Source organism: Amblyomma mixtum, chromosome 5 (genome assembly GCF_055824585.1).
Source record: "Amblyomma mixtum isolate Tamu chromosome 5, ASM5582458v1, whole genome shotgun sequence".
Classification (NCBI taxonomy): Eukaryota; Metazoa; Arthropoda; class Arachnida; order Ixodida; family Ixodidae; genus Amblyomma; species Amblyomma mixtum.
The window spans coordinates 119,023,654-119,043,829 of NC_143016.1; the positions used below are offsets into that span (position 1 = coordinate 119,023,654).

At 46.0% G+C, this 20,176-nt stretch overlaps 1 protein-coding gene across 2 annotated transcripts in view; it reads right to left on the minus strand.

The window, feature by feature from the left end:
- LOC149343479 (transmembrane 9 superfamily member 2-like) overlaps window positions 1-20,176 on the minus strand; it is a 39,003-nt gene that overhangs the window by 14,918 nt on the left and 3,909 nt on the right. For both annotated transcript variants that reach the window (XM_089545940.1, XM_089545941.1), the window contains exons 2-10: window positions 17,905-17,972; window positions 15,572-15,665; window positions 13,637-13,764; window positions 10,970-11,102; window positions 8,985-9,130; window positions 6,851-6,956; window positions 4,420-4,499; window positions 2,308-2,416; window positions 825-957 (exon numbers count right to left, since the gene is read on the minus strand). In XM_089545940.1, coding sequence (XP_089402066.1) covers window positions 825-957; window positions 2,308-2,416; window positions 4,420-4,499; window positions 6,851-6,956; window positions 8,985-9,130; window positions 10,970-11,102; window positions 13,637-13,764; window positions 15,572-15,665; window positions 17,905-17,972 — 997 coding nt within the window. The remainder of the gene's footprint in view (window positions 1-824; window positions 958-2,307; window positions 2,417-4,419; window positions 4,500-6,850; window positions 6,957-8,984; window positions 9,131-10,969; window positions 11,103-13,636; window positions 13,765-15,571; window positions 15,666-17,904; window positions 17,973-20,176) is intronic.

The following is a 20,176-nucleotide window of genomic DNA, read 5'->3' on the forward strand; positions in this document are numbered from 1 at the left end:
ACAAAGAGGGTTCAGCTTAAGTTAAGGACAACGCAGCGAGCTATGGAAAGGTGTAACGTTATGAAATCGGAAGCAGGCTGAGTAGGTGAGGGAACAAACGCGGGTTAATGACATCCTAGTCGAAATCAGGAGGAAGGAAGGGCTTGGACAGGGCATGTAATGCGAAGGCATGATAACCGCTGGCCTTTAAGAGTAACGGAGTGGATCCCAAGACAAGGCAAACGTAGCAGGGGGCAGCAGAAAGTTCGGTGGGCGGATGAGATTAAGAAGTTTGCGGGGATACGGTGGCCGCCACTGGCAAAGGACAGGGTTAATTGGAGAGACATAGGAGAGGCCTTTTTTGCCCTTCAGTGGGCGTAGTCAGGCTGATGATGATGATGATGATGATCAGAGTGTGTCACTGATCACCGCGACCGAATGAAGAACATCCGGACATATACAGGGCAGCCAGTATCTTTAATTATAATCATCAGCTTGACTATGCTAACTGCATTGTAAATGCCTTTCCAATACCTTTAGTGTCTTTAACATCGCCAGTATCAAAGGGAGTATCGCCAGTACCTATCAAAGGGAATGTCTAAGGCGTGATCCGGGCATTGGTGCTCCAGAAACCAGAATCTTTAATCATCATCATCATCAGCCTAACTATGCCAACTGCACGGAAAGGACTCTTCAGTAGCTTTGATGTATTTAACAACGCCTGTATCAAAGGGAATGTCTAGAGCGCAGTCTGAGCATTCGTGCACCGCAAAAACAAGCACGCGGTCATGCTGACACAAAGCAGAACCATCGGGGCTAGCAGGGAGCATATGCATGCCACTCACGCAGAGTGATGAAGGTCATGAAGAAGATCTGAGTGCCGCTACCCAGCAGCACCGAGAGTAGCATGCCTCTGTTCGGCGTGCGGAAGATGTCGCCATGCAGCAGCTTCCAGCCGAACTCTTCCTGGGCGTCCTCCTGCAAATCCCGACGATGCCAAGAGTTTGAAACTCCAGCTAGTTTCAGTTTTAAATACTTCAGTTAAAATACTTTCAATTTGAAGCTAATCGTGGTGACTGAAGGAGAACTGATGGCTAAAAAAGGAAAAATGGTTGTGGCTTAGCTTGGTTAAGCCCGGTAATTCCGAAAGCAATATCCGTAGCTACGCCATGGTTCAGTTGTTGGTGGTGCTTGTGGTTAGACTTGTGGTGATGCATCGGTTATACAATCCAATCCAGTCCAATCCAATCCAATCCAATATGGTAATATGGTAGCTACCGGCCTTGCTACGCGGCGGGCTGAAAGTGCAACTAGTATTGCTTTCGCAATAAAATGAATAATTCCTGTGCATGCCAGCAGCGCGAGAGAAAACAGAGATGCCGAATTTCTGAGGCACCGGAAAATGAAGTTGCTTCGTATTCGCAGGCGGTAGCCCGAATCCCACTCGTCCATGAAGTTTTTTTTTTTTTTTTCTGCTGGATACCGTTGTCATGACAACGATATGACGCTCCAATTGGCTTTACTTCTGCCGCTGTGCCAAGAATTGGCGCTTACGTCTGGATCAGCTGGACAATGGTGTCTGCGGGTTTCCTAAACCTGAAAAATCCGGGCTGGGTGCGCTTATAGTGTAACCGTACATGCATTTCCTAAATGCTGTAGTAGAATTACGACTTAATTTTAGAGGGATCCAAGTCGGATAAAATTGGGAAGTTGATACGCATACGTGCACATGGCGTCGAGGCTGAAAATGTGTGCGAGGTTCTCTTAGTTAAGAATTTGAACAGTAACATCATTTTCACCTAAAACCGCGAAGCCTGGCTATCTATGGCGATCAATGGAGATCCATTGGCAGTGGAACTCCCGAAAAGGCGCGTGCTCCCTAACGGCGCGCGGACTCCCGTTACTCCAGTACTCCCGATACTCCAGCTGTTACGTAACATTTTTTGAAACCGGACGTGGTGGCTCCCCCTCACCCCTTACTTGGTCACCATCTCAGCGCGCTTGCGCATGCGCAGCAGGCAATGCAGCAGACGACGCCGCTGCGCCCAGCGTTACTATATTTAGAAAGAAGCGAATGCGCTTTTCCGATCGCATTCAATGACGGCTACAAGTTTTAAATCGCATTTACTCGCTTAAGTGCTCCGGTTAAATGTTTAGTGGCGCGATTTCAGTTTACCACCGTCCGTACCCAAATTCTAGGCATTTCCAAAACTGTAACCTGACGCACCTTGTCTGACACATATGTCGCCAAGCAAACACGCAAAGCAGCGAGTGAGCGGAGGAAGAGAGAAAGCAGGAAGGTACAGAAAGGACGCCTTGAACCCTCACCCCGGAGACCGGCTCGTTGTAACGCACGATGTCCTTGTGCAGCGTGCGCACCAGGATCATGCCCACCATGCCCGTCAGGAAGAGCACGATCAGCACGCTGTTCACGATGCTGCGAGTGGACATGCACAGACAGCCTGCTACACCTTGAAAGCCCACAACGAGTCGACGGCTGTCACGAGGAACGCATGCTTCTATTCATGCTTCTATGCGAGCTTCACTGAAGAGCTAGGCTTAAGAATTCGGCGAGCTTTAAAGGCACCAGTATGTCATACTTGTAGGTACATGACGCCAAGTCTTTTTGAACTAGCATTTGAAATGGGGGCGTTAGCGCCGATTGAAGCCACGACGGCGTTCCCCGGACAACACAGCGCTCGCAAGGTAAATTTAAAGCCCGGAAAACACAGGGACGTAATAACCGCATAATGACGTCACCACGGGTGCGCGGTGCATTTCCAAAGCTAAAACACTCGCACGGAAGAAGAAAACAAAGAACACCAAAGGTGAAGCTGCGTTGCTTTGCGCGTCATCCGACCGGGTAATGCAGGGGCCTGGACGGAAGCAGTGGACTCGTGAGATTGGTTGTCCAGAGGACGTCATCACCTGTCTGTGCGGGAAGGCCTACAGGTGCAGTCACAGCCTTCGTCGGTTATTACGTTACCATTTTAAGGGCAGAAAAAGCTCGGCACGCTTTACCAGCACGCTTAATAAATTCGAACCATTGAAGCTCTCCGAATTCTAAAAAAAAAAGGAGTTTCAGATTTTTTTTTAAAGAACAAAAATAACGAGATATTTGTCTTATATAAATCGCAAATACCACGATATGTGTAACTACTATTTCTAGTAATTTACCTTCTACTAACTGGCGCTCTTTGGCTACAGCTGCCCATGCGCCACAAAAATCCGTCATCATCATCGTCGTTGTTGTCGCCTTCTATCAATTTATTTCTTGTGTGCTTACACCACGTGACTGCCAACTAAACCGTTAAACCGCATGTTGTATTTCCATACTCCGTGTGTCGCTCTAGTAAAAAGTATATCGACGAAGGAACAGTCACAAACAGCATGCGCATGTCCGCAGCAATACGTTTATAAATTGAAACTGCAGAGCTTTGCACGTCTTCGCAGTTCAACAAAAATTTCTCCCTTCTCTGGGGCTCGAACTTGGGATCACCACCTCCCTCCCGGAACTGTCGCTCTACCAGCTGAGCTAACTTGGGGGGGAAGCGAGGTTACAGTGGGCAGGGAAAGGCCGGATAAACCTACAGTTCAAAAAGGGAAAATGTTTATCGGTAACTGGTAACTGCTCCTTCGTTTTAAATCTGCTGAAGGAAATATTTCTTCTGTTTAGTTTCTTTAGAATCATGTTAAGATATCACTAGACATTGATCCCCAGGAGGAATTCGCCTGCGCCTGGTAAAAGATTTCTAATTTAATTTCTTCTAACATTCTATCTCATTTTAGGTTTCAGCAGCCGAGCAATGGCTTTGACGTTACAAACAGGCCTAAAATCACATGAGAGGCAAACGGCGATATAATAGCTGTTTGTTCACTTCCTGTCGGTCCCTCTCTTGGAGTAGGCTGGCGTAAGATCAGGGATGAGTTAAAACGAATAGACAACCATTACACTCCAGTTTTTGTACACCTCACGTGATCAAAAACATGACTTTAACGTCACAGCCCCCATTCAGCTGCTGAAACCAAAACCGAAACTTAATCGGAAAATAAATTTAATAATAAATTATTTATTGAGCGCACGCGAATAGCAAGTGGTGACCCATGTTTACTCATTTCATGTGCATCATTACAACGAAAGAAGACAGCAGTGTAGCTAACTAGGCTTTGGTTCTATTGTGCTACCATATGTCCTATTTGCCTTATTGGTCCACCGGTTTGGGGATTTCTTCTAAAAAGCATTGGAACGAGATGTGGATATCCTTCCAGTAGCCGCTAGACTGAAATTAGCCTTGAGATTGACGAACTGGGGCCAGGCTGACGCACAGAAGACAAACTGGGTTTGCCGATGTTTGCCGGCCGACGTAGTGCCACCGTAAGTCTATTCACATATGCCGTTTTCATCATGCAATCTCCTCCGTGTCCAGCACAAACACACACCTGAACCACTGGATGTTGGAATGCGGCATAGACTCCAGGATGTAGTCCCACCGTGACGACCACCGTATGAGGTCGTTCCTCTGTGGGAGAACGCGAACAGAAAGCAATTAATATTAAGGGAGTAATAACTCATTGACATCCACCCAAGCGTGGCCGTACGGCTAAAAAGGAAAGCTATTCATGTCTGACCACAGCAGTTAATACTTGCAACACGTCCTTAGTCTGCTTAGGCCGAGAGGAGCCTGATGTGGCAAGACAGATATAATGGGTGCTTCAGCGAAGCTAGCGAGTAGTATATAAAACTTTTTATTAAGGTATAAAGATGCACTTTGCAGCACAGTAACACAAGTTGTAGCGGTCGTCAGAAAACGCGAGAATCGTGTTAATGTTGGTTGGTTTTATGGGGTTTAACGTCCCAAAGCGACTAAGGCTATGAGAGACGCCGTAGTGGAGGGCTCCGGAAATTTCGACCACCTGGGGTTCTTTAACGTGCACTGACATCGCACAGTACACGGGCCTCGAATTTCTCCTCCAAAGAAATTCAGCCGCCGCGACCGGGATCGAACCCGCGTCTTTCGGGCCAGCAGCCGAGCACCATAGCCACTGAGCTACCGCGGCGGCCTGTTAATAAATAAGCAAGCAAATTAAATTTAAGAGTGCAGCTAGGCATCTGGTTATAACTAGATATTCGTAACTGGCCGCTAGTAATAGCCATATCAGTTTTTAGAACTTCAAAAATGCTATTATGCTTGACGCTGGGTGCGCAATGAATTCTGAGCATTTCGGTGCGTCAAACCGAAACCATGCGTCTGTGAAGAGCATGCGACCGTCCCCATCAGCCCAAGTCACTCGGCAGCGCACATATCATGTTCTTACCTCTGTGTGTGTGTGTGTGTGTGTGTGTGTGTGTGTGTGTGTGTGTGTGTGTGTGTGTGTGTGTGTGTGTGTGTGTGTGTGCGTGTGTGTGTGCGCGTGTGTGCGTGTGTGCGTGCGTGCGTGCGTGCGTGTGTGTGAGTGTGTGCGTGCGTGCGTGCGTGCGTGTGTGTGAGTGTGTGTGTGTGTGTGCGCGTGTGTGTGTCTGTGTGTGTGTGCGTGTGTGCGTGTGCGTGTGTGTGTGTGTGTGTGTGTGTGTGTGTGTGTGTGTGTGTGTGTGTGTGTGTGTGCGTGCGTGCGCGTGCGTGCGTGCGCGTGCGTGCGCGTGCGTGTGTGTGTCGCTTAAGCGTCGCGGTAGCCAGAATACCCAGCTTTTTCGCGCTGCTTATGCATCGTTTCGCGTCAGTCTCCCTAAATGCGATGGACACACTACCTGCTTAAGCAAGTAACTATACACTGGGCGGGTGATTATAGTGAACAGCGGTACGCTAACAGACGACGTTTGACAACGAGAATAAGCCTGCCGGTCTCTAGAGCCGTGTAATATAGCGAACCAACAGCTCAAAACGCACGACTGCGAAACTTTATACAGCGTACCACTACGTCCATATCTTGCAAATTTTGTTAATTTTCTCCTTTTACTGAGCGTACCTACCACTCTAGCCGGCTATCTGTGGCATGCATGTCAAGGATACTGATCTTTTTCGTATAAAACCGGTTATCGAAAATTGAATTTGGCTTACTTTTATTGCATTTTCTTCTTTAATTTTAATCCAAGAGTCCAACCCCTATCTATAACCGCGTGTCTTTAAGCAGCGCCCGTGAATATCCACTTATAAATCTCAGCTCTCGGCAAGTTCCTGTACCACATTGCCGTCATGAGTGCCTGCATGCGATGGCTACAGTATTGCAGTTTTAGACAGTCTGTAGAGTGTCTATAGACTTCTGTTTATAAAGTCTATAGACTGTCTATAGTCAAAAGTCTATGGGCAATACAAATACCATAGACAGTCTATAGAGAAGCAATAGATTTATGGCCATACACTTTTAGTAGACTTTTATCTATAGACAGCCTATAGACTATGAATATACAAAAAACAATATCTATAGGAAGTCAATAGAGTCAATAAGAAGTCTATAGACTGTCTATGGACCAATTTTATAAGGGATGGCGGACGAAGCTGAACACGTTTCATCCTCGGCCAGCTACCCTGGAACAGCCATATTTGCACACGTTTCTACAAAACTCGACACACCCCTAGAAACATGCTGGCGCCGTATCCCTGAGTTACTTTTTTTTTTACGCCCAGCTCTGTCTTTTTCGAAATCTAGGGTGCCCCTGAGAGTTTCTTAGCCCACCTGGCCTCTCGGGCCTTTCTCGAAGCTACTCGTCGCATGTTCTCAGCTTTTAGCGGGCACGCGGTGCACACCGTACTCGTGGCTAAAGCCACTGAAAAAAATGACCACTCAGACCCATCTGCGCATGCGCTGTCGGCGGCTGGCCGTAGTGGTACGCGTTATGCATTGTCCGGCCCGCTCCTGCGGTATGGCCACTCACCACGAAGGTGACGCTGTAGGTGTAGGGTATCGTCAGCTCCGTCGTGTCATTGGCGAATGACATGGGCTCGGCCGAGTCGCAGTTGAAGCCGTGCTTGTGCGAAATACTGCGGTAGGGACCCAGAGCGGAGAAAAAATGGCAGCGATTATTTCAAGAGGGTTCAGAACAGGTAGAGTTGGAGTGGCTTCACAGTTGTTGTTCAGTGCAAGCAAATGAGAACGAAAGAATGGCCAAGCGCAACATTTTCCGACACAAATTTTGAATATTGGGAAACTCTGAGGTACTGTTATAGAAATTTTGAAGGGAATGATCCATTCTTCTTATGTGTAGCAAAATCTTTCTTTTGCAATGTCTCCATCGATCGCATCGAGCAATTAAGACTGCTATAGAAACCAATGGGAACTCTTTTCACGACGGCGAAAACATTAACAGGAAAAAAAATTGAAGTCTGCCAACGGGAAATCTGCGAGAGGTACGGGGATCGATACCCAGCACCTCTACCAAGTGCAATGAGGGGACTCGCACATTTAGTATGGACGGCCACAGTCCTTGTTCCAGCGGTGCTGCTCAGCAGGCCAGCGTTCGGAAGCGCAAACCCGAACTTCGTCAGCTTCGTCTTCCTTCTTTCTCTCCTTCTGTCGGCGCTAGCTGCTGGTGCATCAAACCCCAACTCTCTTTCTTAGAGCTGCTATATTGATTGTTATACGGAAATCTTTCAATGCCTCAAAAAACTGCGTACATAAACTCGTTCCCGTTCAAGACTGCTTTTGTTCATGCAGAATTGCTGGGTATGAGGGCCCACACGGTGCTGCAGTGTGCATTGCCTTTCTTTCGTCCTCGTCTGAATTCCAACTGTGAGAGACTAGTGATGCTTGTCATCACCGGCACCGCAACTAGAGAGTGCAGCACTGAATCCATTTTCTTTCTTTTTTATTTTCCTTTTTGTGCCTATAGCTGTACAGTGTTCCACCAACAGTTCCTTCCCCGCCCTCCTTTCCATGAACTTTTTTTTTTCAAAACTTAACCCAAGGACGTAGCCTTAATAGCAGCGCCCTTTTTCAAAGCATAAGATTTCTGAAAGCGGTTGATGGGAGGTGGCGGAAGTGCGCGTTGCTGCCGCAGTCATGTACACTCTCCACCAAAAGTTTACGGGATGCGGGTGTGCGAAAAAAAATGACTATTTCGGCGCATTTATGAAAACAGATCATCTGGAATGCTTGCAGGTGTGCGGAGACATGCATGATCCTTCGCCGATATCAATACCAGATGACTGGATGGACAGGCAGCGCCGGAATAACTTGGTTACAGAGCGCACGCGTCCCGTAAACTTTTTCTGCCAACTGTACATATAGCAGCAGCTGGGGCTCAGTCGCGCGACGGCAGCTTAGGCCACAATGAGCCAAACACAAGTTATTTATTTATTTATTTATTTATTTATTTATCTATTTATTTATTCATTTATTTATTTATTTATTTATTTATTTATTTATTTATTTATTTATTTATTTATTTATTTATTTATTTACTTACTTACTTCAGATACTGTCAACCCCATTGGGGATTTTTACAAGATGGGCACATAGTAAAAAGGTAAAAATCGAATACAAATGAAATGGAATATATTAAAAACACTGTTGGTTACAAATAATTACATGAGTATGGGAAAAAAATACAGATAACAGAAAACAAAACACAAAACGAGAGAGCATTTTTCACAGAAAAGGGTGCAACTTAATACATTGTAAGTAATGTGTTCATACAGATGCTGTTATATGCAGTGATACGACTGGTCTATTGTACTTGTCTAATCATGTTTTAATTATCGCGCAACTGTTCTTCTACCAGTGTTACAAATTTCTGCAAAGATGTATTAGTAGTGATAGAGGGGCTCAAACTATTCCATTCTTTTATGGCCTGTTAGTTAGTTATAATACCTGTTAGTTCCGGCTGACAAGTATTAAGGTCTAAAACACACGTTTAGCTTTGGAAGACGGCAACGTGCTCTATGAAGATTCGAGTAGTCCAGGGTTCTAGGAGGCGGTCTAGACCAGGTTCGCTTTTTTTCAAAGGAGTCTGATTTGCTAATTAAATACTTGCTACCTTCTACCGTTAACTTTAGCACAAAGTGACTGACCTCCGGGGCTGCACCTTGACGGAGATGATGCGGCCGCCTCGCTCGATGAAGGAGCTGCCCCACGACTCCTCCTCGCTGCTGTGGTACGAGATGGTGAGGTCCACGTGGTTGAACAGGTAGTAGGTGTTCGGCTTGGAGTAGGCGGACTGCGCAGTGCCCGTGCCAACAGACCGAAGGAAAAGAAAAGAAAAGACGCGACGATTATATACAGTGGTACTAATAGTATAGTATACCCGACGAAGCTTAGACACGGAGAAGCACCACGGCCAAAACGCGGTGGACTCATACACCCAAGCACTTTTTATCGGGCTACTCGTTCTCCGGAATAGATAAACTGAAGAAATCGCGGCCGCGGTGCGATTCTTGGTCGTTCTACTTTTACTTTTCTCTCCCTCTGTTTTAGTTCAGGTTTTCTTGCTTATGTTTAGTCCTGTTCAGCGCCACCTGGAGTACCATCGGTCAGTGACAATAGGAATTTATTCATTTGATACTGTCAATCCCATCGATAATCGTATTAGAAATGGTAGTGAAAAGGCACGAATTATACACGAATAACACAAATGCTGAAAGCTACAACACTCAACATGTAAAATGACTCGGCCAGAAAAAACTTTGGTTGATGTCCAGTGTTCATTGTGTTCACTCCTTGTTCTTTTTGTCCTTCTCTTTGCACGCTGGTAGCGCTAGCAGCAGGCGTCAAATGAAAATATTATGAATGGCAAAGTCAGAGAAGAACGGATAAGATTACGACGTTTGATGTGTTACGATGGCCACGAACGGCGTAAGGCAGTGGTGATAAAAGACCGTGGGGGGGGGGGGGGGGGGGACACTTTCGTCCTGCGGTGGACTTATCGTGATAAATGTAACTATACTGCAGGTATGAGTGTGTTCAGGAAGAGGCTATATATACCTTCGGTATATCAGCCTCAGCCTATATTATGTCTGCCTCTCACGTCTCCCATGTTTGGAAGGCTCGACCGCTTCGTGCCGCGATAACTTCCTGCCACAACAGCGGGAAGTGTCCAAAGGACTTAAAGTCAACGCGAAGGAAGGAAGGAAGGAAGGAAGGAAGGAAGGAAGGAAGGAAGGAAGGAAGGAAGGAAGGAAGGAAGGAAGGAAGGAAGGAAGGAAGAAGGTAAGAAAGAAAGGAAGGAAGAAAGGAAAGAAAGAAAGGAAAGAAAGAAAGAAAGAAAGAAAGAAAGAAAGAAAGAAAGAAAGAAAGAAAGAAAGAAAGAAAGAAAGAAAGAAAGGAAGAAAGAAAGAAAGAAAGAAAGAAAGAAAGAAAGAAAGAAAGAAAGGAAGAAAGGGAGAACGAAAGAAAGAAAGGAAGGAAGGAAGGAAGGAAGGAAGGAAGGAAGGAAGGAAGGAAGGAAGGAAGGAAGGAAGGAAGGAAGGAAGGAGGTAAGAAAGAAAGGAAGGAAGAAAGGAAAGAAAGAAAGAAAGGAAGAAAGAAAGAAAGGAAGAAAGAAAGAAAGAAAGAAAGAAAGAAAGAAAGAAAGAAAGAAAGAAAGAAAGAAAGAAAGAAAGAAAGAAAGAAAGAAAGAAAGAAAGAAAGAAAGAAAGGAAGAAAGAAAGAGAGAAAGTAAGAAAGAAGGAAAGAAAGAAAGAAAGGAAGAAAGAAAGAAAGAAAGGAAGAAAGAAAGGGAGAACGAAAGAAAGAAAGGAAGGAAGGAAGGAAGGAAGGAAGGAAGGAAGGAAGGAAGGAAGGAAGGAAGGAAGGAAGGAAGGAAGGAAGGAAGGAAGGGGAGGACAGCCCCTTCTCCCTTGGCTCGTGACCTAAAATTGCTGGCTAAATTCTGCGGGACAGCGTTTGTCACACATGTTTCACTGTTGTGACTGGATGGACACAAGGGCCGAAGTGAGGATATTCATAATGGCAGGAGGGTAATACTGCCTAAGCTGCCCCTTCACGCTGTAATGAGACCTCGAGCGAGACCTGCTACATTCGAAAGTCCACGCTTTCGAATAGAGAGGCGTGCACTCACGTAGACTCCGCACAATCCGCGAGGCACGCTGTTGCTGAACGTGTAGCAGCCCATGGGGAAGCCCATGGAGCACAGCTGGCCGTTCATCTCAGATATCTGGTGGCACCACGTCACTGGCATGTTGTCCACGATCCTGGATGGACACGGGCAAATACGCGAGCATTGTATCTGTATCCTCGATGAAGTCCAGGATTTGAAGGAAATCCGTTCAGATGGGAACATTCGTAAGGGAAAACTATGGAGCCCCGACCAATCGTTGCACCTCCTCCGTTGTTTACTTCCAGCGGTTCAACGTTACAGGAGAGCGCAACTGTAAATGCGGTGCCGAAGCACAAGACATCGACCATTACCTGCAGTCTTGTGTCTTACCAAAACATGAAAGCATTAAAAGAAAGATATCAGGCTTTATTTCACATCAAGAATGTGAGGAGTGGGGACAAAATGCCTATAAAGGCTTGACGGAGGTCGCCCTCCCCTACAGCAGCTTCATTGTGCCCAAAAACCCACAATCACACAACGCTACAGTACATGGTATGCCTGTGACATATTTAAATGAAGAGCACATTGCATCGAAATAAACATGTTCAGGCATCAATAAGGACATAACTATCAAATATGCATGTCAAGAGGGAAGGCACAACAACAGGCTGAGTTAGTACAGTAAAGAAAGAGACTATATGTTCTTACTCTTCACTAATTACAGTTTTTCACAATTGTTTAAAATTGTCTGAAGAAAATAGAAAACCAGAAATAATAAAATACCAAAAGCTAGTTAAAATATTACAGTATACATGGTGAAAAACATACTGAAAAGATCTTACAACTAACAGCATGTCTGCGTTGCTAGTGTAGGCATTTCTAGTGCAGGCAGCAAACCTCGACAATTAAGCATGACCTAGCTTACATCTAGTAAATTTACCTGCGGATCAAGGCATTCCACGTTTGCAACGAGCTAGACTTCCTCCAGCGGATAGATCCTTGCCCAGATACCAAGCCATCAACTGGCGCCGGTTACAAACTTACACCTTTCCAAACCCGGCCCTCTGGAGTCTTATGTACCCAGGGCAATTTTCAGAAAAATGCGCAAACTGCGAACTTAGGGCCACCTTGGACCACATACTATGGGAATGTCCTCATGCTCCCCGGGAGGGACGAGGTATAAACAAGAAAGATCAATGGGAGACCTTACTACTGAGCTCCGACCCGGCGACTCAGCTACAACTCGTCCGACTGGCCGAAGCCGCCGCCGAGAGTCAAGACCTTTCGGCCGTCGTCTAGGCGGGTAGCCCTCTGGCTACCCTCTGTCTGTTGGACATTAAAAGTTTTCCTATCCTATCCACGTATCAATGATGAATTCGACAACCGAACAGGAACAACAAGGAATGAAAAAAAAGATTATTGGTCGCCCACGGGGCGTCTATTGAAACTCTCTCTCTCGTTTCTGTTTTCATCTCCTGAACCTTTTTCCTTTTTTCGTCTCCATCAAAATTTATTTATTTTTCCATTTTTGGTGTTATGACCCTTTCTTTTATGTTTACTTAAATTTTCTTCGTTGCCCGGGATACATAGGTGGTGCAGGAAAGGTCTTCTATCGACCTCATCCTACAGTATGTCTTCATTTCGAAAGGGAACATGAAAGGGCGGCACGCAACGCGCGCACTTTTAATGGTCTGAACTGCAGTTGGTGAGACAGTTAAAGCGGTTTTCCTCTCCCATGGAACCTCCTCTTCCTCCTCCAGCATCAGGTTGTTAGGTTTGGTTTGGTTTATAGGGTTTAACGTCCCAAAGCGACTAAGGCTATGAGAGAAGCCGTAGTGGGGGGCTCCGGAAATTTTAACCACCTGGGGTTCTTTAACGTGCACTGACATCGCATCTGAAATGTATACCGTTTCATTAAAAAGAGGCCGGGGTATTTTATTCTAAGTAACTTTAGTGTAGCAAAGTTAACATAAGGGCACTGCTTGGCTACGACACTTCAGGCCTGATACTGCAGTTGTGGCGGCGGAGAAAAAGTTAAGCCAGAAACCATCTTGGCGCCCACCGGCCAGTGTACTCAAACCACTAAGCACAGCTGGCGGTAGCATGCATGCTTATCTAGAAAAACGAATTTTGGCGAGGGATATCCGCAGCGCCTTAAACAAGACTACGACTGCGAATCTCTAAGTGAGTCTCAAGCACGCTTAAACTGTTGAATACGTACAGACACGGAATTTTTTTTTCGAAATGAAGCTTTCACCCATCGTATCTAGTGATATGGTCTTGATCATGAATGAAATCTCAGGCTAGTTACCTTATCAGCATGACAGCGTGTGCCGCTCTCATTGCTACCCCTGAATGTTGTCGTTTCGCAACTGCCTTTTCGGTTTCAGAGGTGATGAAAGTAGAAAAAAGGAGTCGAAAGAGGGAAGTTCAAGAATGACCGCGAGTACGTGTGATGCGAGCTCCGTTTCGCGCCTGTCCAAAAACTAATGGCGTGGTTTCAACGGTGACCTCCATATTGCACCTCCACTCATAATCTAGAGACACAAGAATGCTGACAGCACCGAAGGAACAGGAAAAGGGGAGGGGGGGGGGGGGGGGATGTGGGCGTATAGATAACGGCCTCTGGCGCTACTCTTTGCATACTCTTTGAGCTGTCCGTTCGCCGAGCCCGTCACCTGCACTCACCAGTGATGCTTGTACTGCAGCACCATGCCCTTCTTCAGTTTCCTCAGTTTATGAAGGCGGTTGGGATCTTTCTCGCTGTAAGTCTTGTTGCAGAGGGGCACGCATGTTTGGTTCACCATGAAGGCAATCTGCGTACATAATCATGCACATGCAAGGGCTCGTTATGGTGTCTCATAGAACACTGCTGCCGTAGCGTCATTCTGCCATGAGAGTGTGACATGTAAAGCCGGACCCGTACGACAAACCTCGCCGCTGTTCCACACTGTTGAGCATTTCCGATCCAAGCAAAGAATGGAATCACCCCAGCTAACCACAGAACACCCAGTGGACACATACGCTGTCTTCTGTGCGGTCATTTCGGTGATTCGCTTGACACCCTAAAACTGCCGCAGAATGTATATATGTACGGGGAACTTGTATGTACGGGAAACGTGTATGCACAGGGAACGCACCAGTGTTGTATTGTGACTGATTCATATTGGACATCCGGGCTGTTAACGCGGCACCAAAAGAGTGCTTCGTGATTATACAGGCTGGCTACCACAAAAAATAAAATAAATATCCCTTTGTGTATCCTCTTTTCTGTATTTCATGAAATACTAATTCCTACCGTTTGGCGCAGCTTCGTACAGTAGTTACTCAAACATTTAACCGATTCCTTAATGCGGGAAAATCGGCAATTTCAGGGTGGCGCGCGTCAAAAATCTGTTTCCCTATAAATTAGAAATTTTGCTTTATTACAAGCAGATCACAGTAGAGCTAATAGAGCGCTCTTCTTAATGACATTAAGAAAATAAACTGGATGAGTATTGCTCACGACGAAAAAAAAACCTTTAGCGGAATTTGAGTGGCACCAAAATTCACAAAAATAGTAAATAGTCAGCTAGAAAATACGTTTTATGCGTTACTATGTCAGAAACGAGTAATCAGAGTAACGGAACTCTTCATGCTGGACTTTCTGTCCAGTAAAAAGAAAATTGCTCGCGTGAGGAAGCCCTCCGGGGTACTCCGCAGTGCTATGCCAAGGCCGAACCTGGGCCGACTTGGAGAGAACTCGATCCGCTACACTGCTCGTGGCACGGAATCGTTCAGAAAATTCCCGGTACACTGCGCAACTAATCTCCACGGCAGCGACGAAAACAAAAGACATGTGTCGACAGTTCAGGCTGCGCGGAGTAGTCATCTGCCTAAACAAAAAACAGACAAATAGACGTTGTTTTTTTGTTTTTGTTTTTACACAGAGCAGTAGCCTGCATCTCTAAATAAGTTGGCATTGCTGCTGAATCATGAAAACGCTTGTCTAGAACATGTTCTGGGAGGGTTTCCAGCTGAACACGCGATATCTAGCGATGACATTTTATTAAAAAGGGTCTGGATGTAAGCATTTGGAAACTGCAGAACACACAGTTCAGTCGTACTAGACATGTGTTTTGCCCTCTGTATAAGTACGTTTTCACTTATTAAAGAACGAAATGTAAAACTGCCATTATGTCTGCCAGAAGCCCAACGCCATCAGAATGTTCTCAAAGTCTAAGTTTGATACTGTAGCCTGACGACGAAAAAGACGTGTTAGTTTGAAGCGTTTGAAATGTCCTTTTGATCTCGGATGACCATTCAGAAGGAATCGACATCGCAACCACGCGTATTTATATCCAAAACTATTCGCAATTAGGGTCTTTGGTTGCAAATAGCCTGTCATCGCGCTCACTGCGCTTCCCCAGTAACCTCACCTTCCTGCCATTACTGTCGCGACGAAAGGCCCCTCTTGCGAACTGTGCTTGATATTCAACTTTTTGTGCGGCGGAAATGCTTTGAAAGGAAGACAATTTTGAACCTCTTCCGAAAATATCGAAGGAACGGGCGCCTCAGGCGTTCCTGTCCTGGACAGCTTCGTAGTTACAGAAGAGGCTTGCAGACAAAGAAAAACTGGCGCACCTTGTAAGGTGAAAGACGAATGCGCTCCCCGAAGACGACCTGCCCCAGGTTCTCAACCGGCGACACCGTCTCCTTCGTGCGGCAGAAGTCGAAGCTGCGAACAAAAAGCACAAAAGTGAGAAATACTGGTTGTTTCGGTACTTCGCTCAGTGCTCGCTCACCGTTGTACGGCAGAAAAATTTGGCGCGCTGTTTAGGATGATGTGCGGAAATCTGTGAGTGCGTTGATAGGTTTTCAGGCATGTCTTTACTATCTGTATATTTTTTTTCAAGATGCTTGCTGATATTAAAGACAGAGTAATACAGAGCGATTTTGTTAAGCTTTACAGTTTTTTGTTTTAAAATCTGGGACAGACACGTCAATGCGGCCTGTTGAGGTGGATTGTACAGCAAGACGTACATAACGTACCTCAAATTGATCAATAATTCGACGATTAATTAGCCTAAATTAACTACTAAACTTTTTATTTCTGATTTTAAGGGCAAGATTATTGTGCGATTATAGTTAATTTAAGTGCGAATTAAGATTTAGTGCGAAAAGTTCTACTCCTCCCATGCTGAGCCTGGAGGTCAACTGGCTCTAAGATTTGACCTCTAACGGGAGGCGCGCCGCATGTGGCTATGACTTCATGCCATGTGACTCGCCAACGGCACAGCTGCGCGCTGGGCAGTCATGTCCGCCGCTGCGCCGACCGCCGGTCTGGACGCTCGCTCTTGCACCTGTGGCACGTGATGTACCACGTGATTTGCTCTCGCTAATATAACTGCAGTGCTTGCTGACAGAGCTTTCACCCCGTATACCCTGGCTCAGCTGAGTTGAGCCACAGCCACTTTTTTTTTAAATCAAAATCTCCACGGATTTAAAAAGAATTACCCTGTATACGCATCGTGACGCATTATTACTAGGGCTAAAGAACGTGAACCTAAGAAAGAATACCGCATTGCATGCGCTATAGATATAAACTTGTTTGCCAGACGTACGCGAGACATCAATACTTAGGAATTATAGAGCGATGACGGAATACCACCTTAATCGCAAAACCATCGAGTAGCGGCAATTGTACGGCCTGTGGCCGCTCTGGTAAGAAGTGATTTAGCCGAAGGCCGTGGCCAAAGAGGTTTCACGACAGATGGCACAAACGTTTTGTACCCGCAGGTCCGTCAGAAGTGTAAACAGAAACATCCGTTCAACAGACACTCCGGGACACATGACGAGAACTTCGTTTCAGCTTAGAACGTTCGGCTGTTAGCTGCGTTTATACAAGTTAATTGGGCTCGAGTTGGTAGGGTCAGGTGCTGGGCTGACCGAGCGTTCCTGCGCAAGGCCATCCCGAATGACTGCAACGAAGGATCGCAAGACTACAGCAAGATGTATAGAGAGCAGAACTTGTTTGCTATCAGTTCCTTTCCTGTTTATGTTCTTTTTTTTTTAGAACAATTTCCGCTCTTTCGACAGTACTACATAATTGATACCATAGCTATCTGTGTTCAGCAGCGAACACAGCCGCAAAGATGTAAGTACCTCCACGAGGAATTAGAATCTATCTCTTTATCAAGGATCAGCACAAATGCGCAACTCGCTCCGAAGGACTAAGTACGAAATGAAATAGAAGTTCTCAAAGATGTCGATCGAGGTCAGCGGTTTTCACCACGCAGGCTCAAGGGCAAAACAGCAACGAAAACCACGGCCGCCGTAAAGCCGCTGCAACGCGCAGAACATTGGGCAGTTAACGTTGCTGCAGATGAACCGCAGTTGTTTACTGCACAGCGCATAAATGAGAAGACGGGCAGAAAAATGGGTCGACATAAAGAGGATTCGTGTGTATAATCCCTTCGTACGGTCATCTATCCCCCGTTCGCGTTGCGATATCCGCAATGCCACGGGGCTACATTCGATCGATCAGCTAGTGGCACCGTGAGGTTTCGAAAGATGGCGAAGTGGTGACGACCATCATGGCGGGCTCTACGCTCAAACGCCGTGAACGCACGCGAGAATCGCTAGTTTAATGGCTCAATTCGACGTACCCTTCAGTTAAGTTGATTATAGTCGCCCTAGCTGTCAAGTACACCGCAAAGGTAACTTTCTTCGACCTGTATTTCATCGTGCTCTTTGATCGTTCTTTATTTAGCCACGCGTGGGTCGCGTACTGTTAGTAGCCACCTGCTCAGGCGGCTCCAAAGTGTCGCAGGAATTCAACAACGCAGAGGTTACTTTTGAAAGGTATTGGAAGAAGATGAATCACGCGCACAGAATGCAAGATAGAAAGGCAAGCAAAGGGTCAACAGCAAAACGAAAAAGAAGCAAAGAAGGTGAAGTCCTTCGGTCACACTTACTGCTCATACTCGAACGGGATCACCGACTCGTCCGAGGTCAGCCGGTTCACATACAGGCTCACGTTCGACTGTGTTACACGAAGAAAAAGAGGCGAGGCATAAGCGATGACGACAGTGCGCTGGCTAGCTTGCATCTTTGGCTAGCTTGCATCGCAGCTTTGGGCAACTGCTCGCCGCGCTAGCGCTGTGAAACCGCATGACGAACTGAACGAGGGGTGTGCTTGAGGTTGGCCGTCGGTCATACTACTTTCCCACGCCACATTGCTGTCATGCGGTGAAGTCAACCTAGGTTAACTAATTCCTGGCGGCGGTCCTCTGCTGGCGTGCTCTGTGCCGAAGGCGTTGCGGTAACCAACAGCACCCTAATTTTAATTAGTGATTTTTCGATTTATAGTGCACTGGTAAAAGGATTAGCCATCTTACGATAGGCAGTGGGGAGTTGCAATCTGCAGTGTCTTCGTTTAAAAGCCGATTACATCGAGCAAAGCCTTGCTAGCTGTGCGCTGCCATCATTTATTTATTTATTTATTTATTTATTTATTTATTTATTTATTCAAAATACCTTACAGGGCCCAGAAGGGCATTGAGTAAGGGGGGCAAAAACAATGGATTAAGCAAGTAGTAAGAATAAATTAAAAACAACGCGTGATACAATGCAAAAATTAAACACAATTATAAATATACAGGGCAAAACGTACTAAAAGACATACATCACCGCGAGCAACAAAAATTAAATTAGTAGCAAGAATGCATCGCATGTGCCCAATACACATCAAAAGAAAAAGCAGTAGCCATAAAAAAAATACAAATGGTTGAAATTGCACAAGAAACCAAAACTTTGTAAAATACCAACGAGAAGAAAAGGGAACCAAGGACACAGAACAACCTGAAACAAGACACTATGTCGTTAAAGAAAATGTTTGTGCAGTTGGTCTTGAAATGATTGGTGGTTGCCGATAGATGCGATACAGTTGGGAAGATCATTCCAAAGAATAATGGCACGTGGAAGTGCAGATGAATTGAATGCTAAGGTTCTTCCGTAAATGCGTTTAATGCTATACTGATTATGTAGGCGGCGTGAAATGCGTGAAGGCTCTTCGAGGGGCAAGGGAGATGGCCTGGTGCTATGACGATATTTATGAAGTAAGCATAAAAGAGCGATGGAGCGACGAATATGTAATGGTTCGAGGGAGATATCAAGTTTAATCTTAGTGATACTGGACTGAGGGTGGTACTTTTGTGTGATGAAACGAGCGGCTCTATTTTGTACGGATTCAAGCATGTTGATCAGGTAATTTTGATAAGGGGACCACATAGGTGAGGCAAATTCTAGTTGAGGACGCACGGTGTGCGCCGGTGTGCGGCGCATCGCTGCATGAAGCGTGCCACTAGCGTAGGCGCAATGCATTCTTGGTTCTAGCTTACAAATCAACGTATCCATTGACATTTTTTATGCATCGAATCGTCGACATATCGAACTATTTTGCTATCCCCTTCGAGTTCGATATATCCGGTGAGAAGAGTTCAAACGTGCGCACGTAAAACACCGGCAGAACATGTGCACGAACCTTTGACGGAGGTTCAGAGAGAAACGTTTATGCATAGCGCATTTGGATGAAAAACTAAATTCAGTATATATAGAACATAGGCGTGCGCAGTCTCTCCATAGGGGCGGCGTTCATGGTACCGCCGCTTCGACTTTTGATAGAAGAGAACAACCGAGGACAAACTTTGCGCCCCCCCTTCCTCATGCTGATTGGGGGGCCACTGCCCCCTTTCCCCCCACTGTGCACGCCTATGACCTACCTAGATCACTCTTGAACATTGCGCAAGTTTTGGCGCTTCTTTTTCCCGCAGAAAACCGCTTTCAAATAAGCCGTTTGTGTTTCCCGCGCTTTCCAAGCAGTGAGTGACGTCAATCGTGAAATCGCAGAACGCTTCGCACCTTTTGCACCCAAGGCGCGGAACCGAAATTCTACTTCAGAAGATCAGTTTCGAGACTGGCCGAACGACTATTCCGCCGACAGCGCATCACAAAGCACCACAATTGATATACTGAGTGCCGCAATGTCATTTCTGAGGTGCATTTATAAGCTGCTGTGGGTACTTTTATATCAGTAAACTGGAAGTTGTGTTGACGACCGGCTGCGTAAGGACGCGGAAAAAGAGACTTCAACAAGCGCTGTCCTTGTCGTCTTTTTTTTTTTTTTGTTCCGCCTTGTGTCGCGCTCTTTTTTAATGCCTCCTGTTCCAACGCCTCCTCACTACCTGT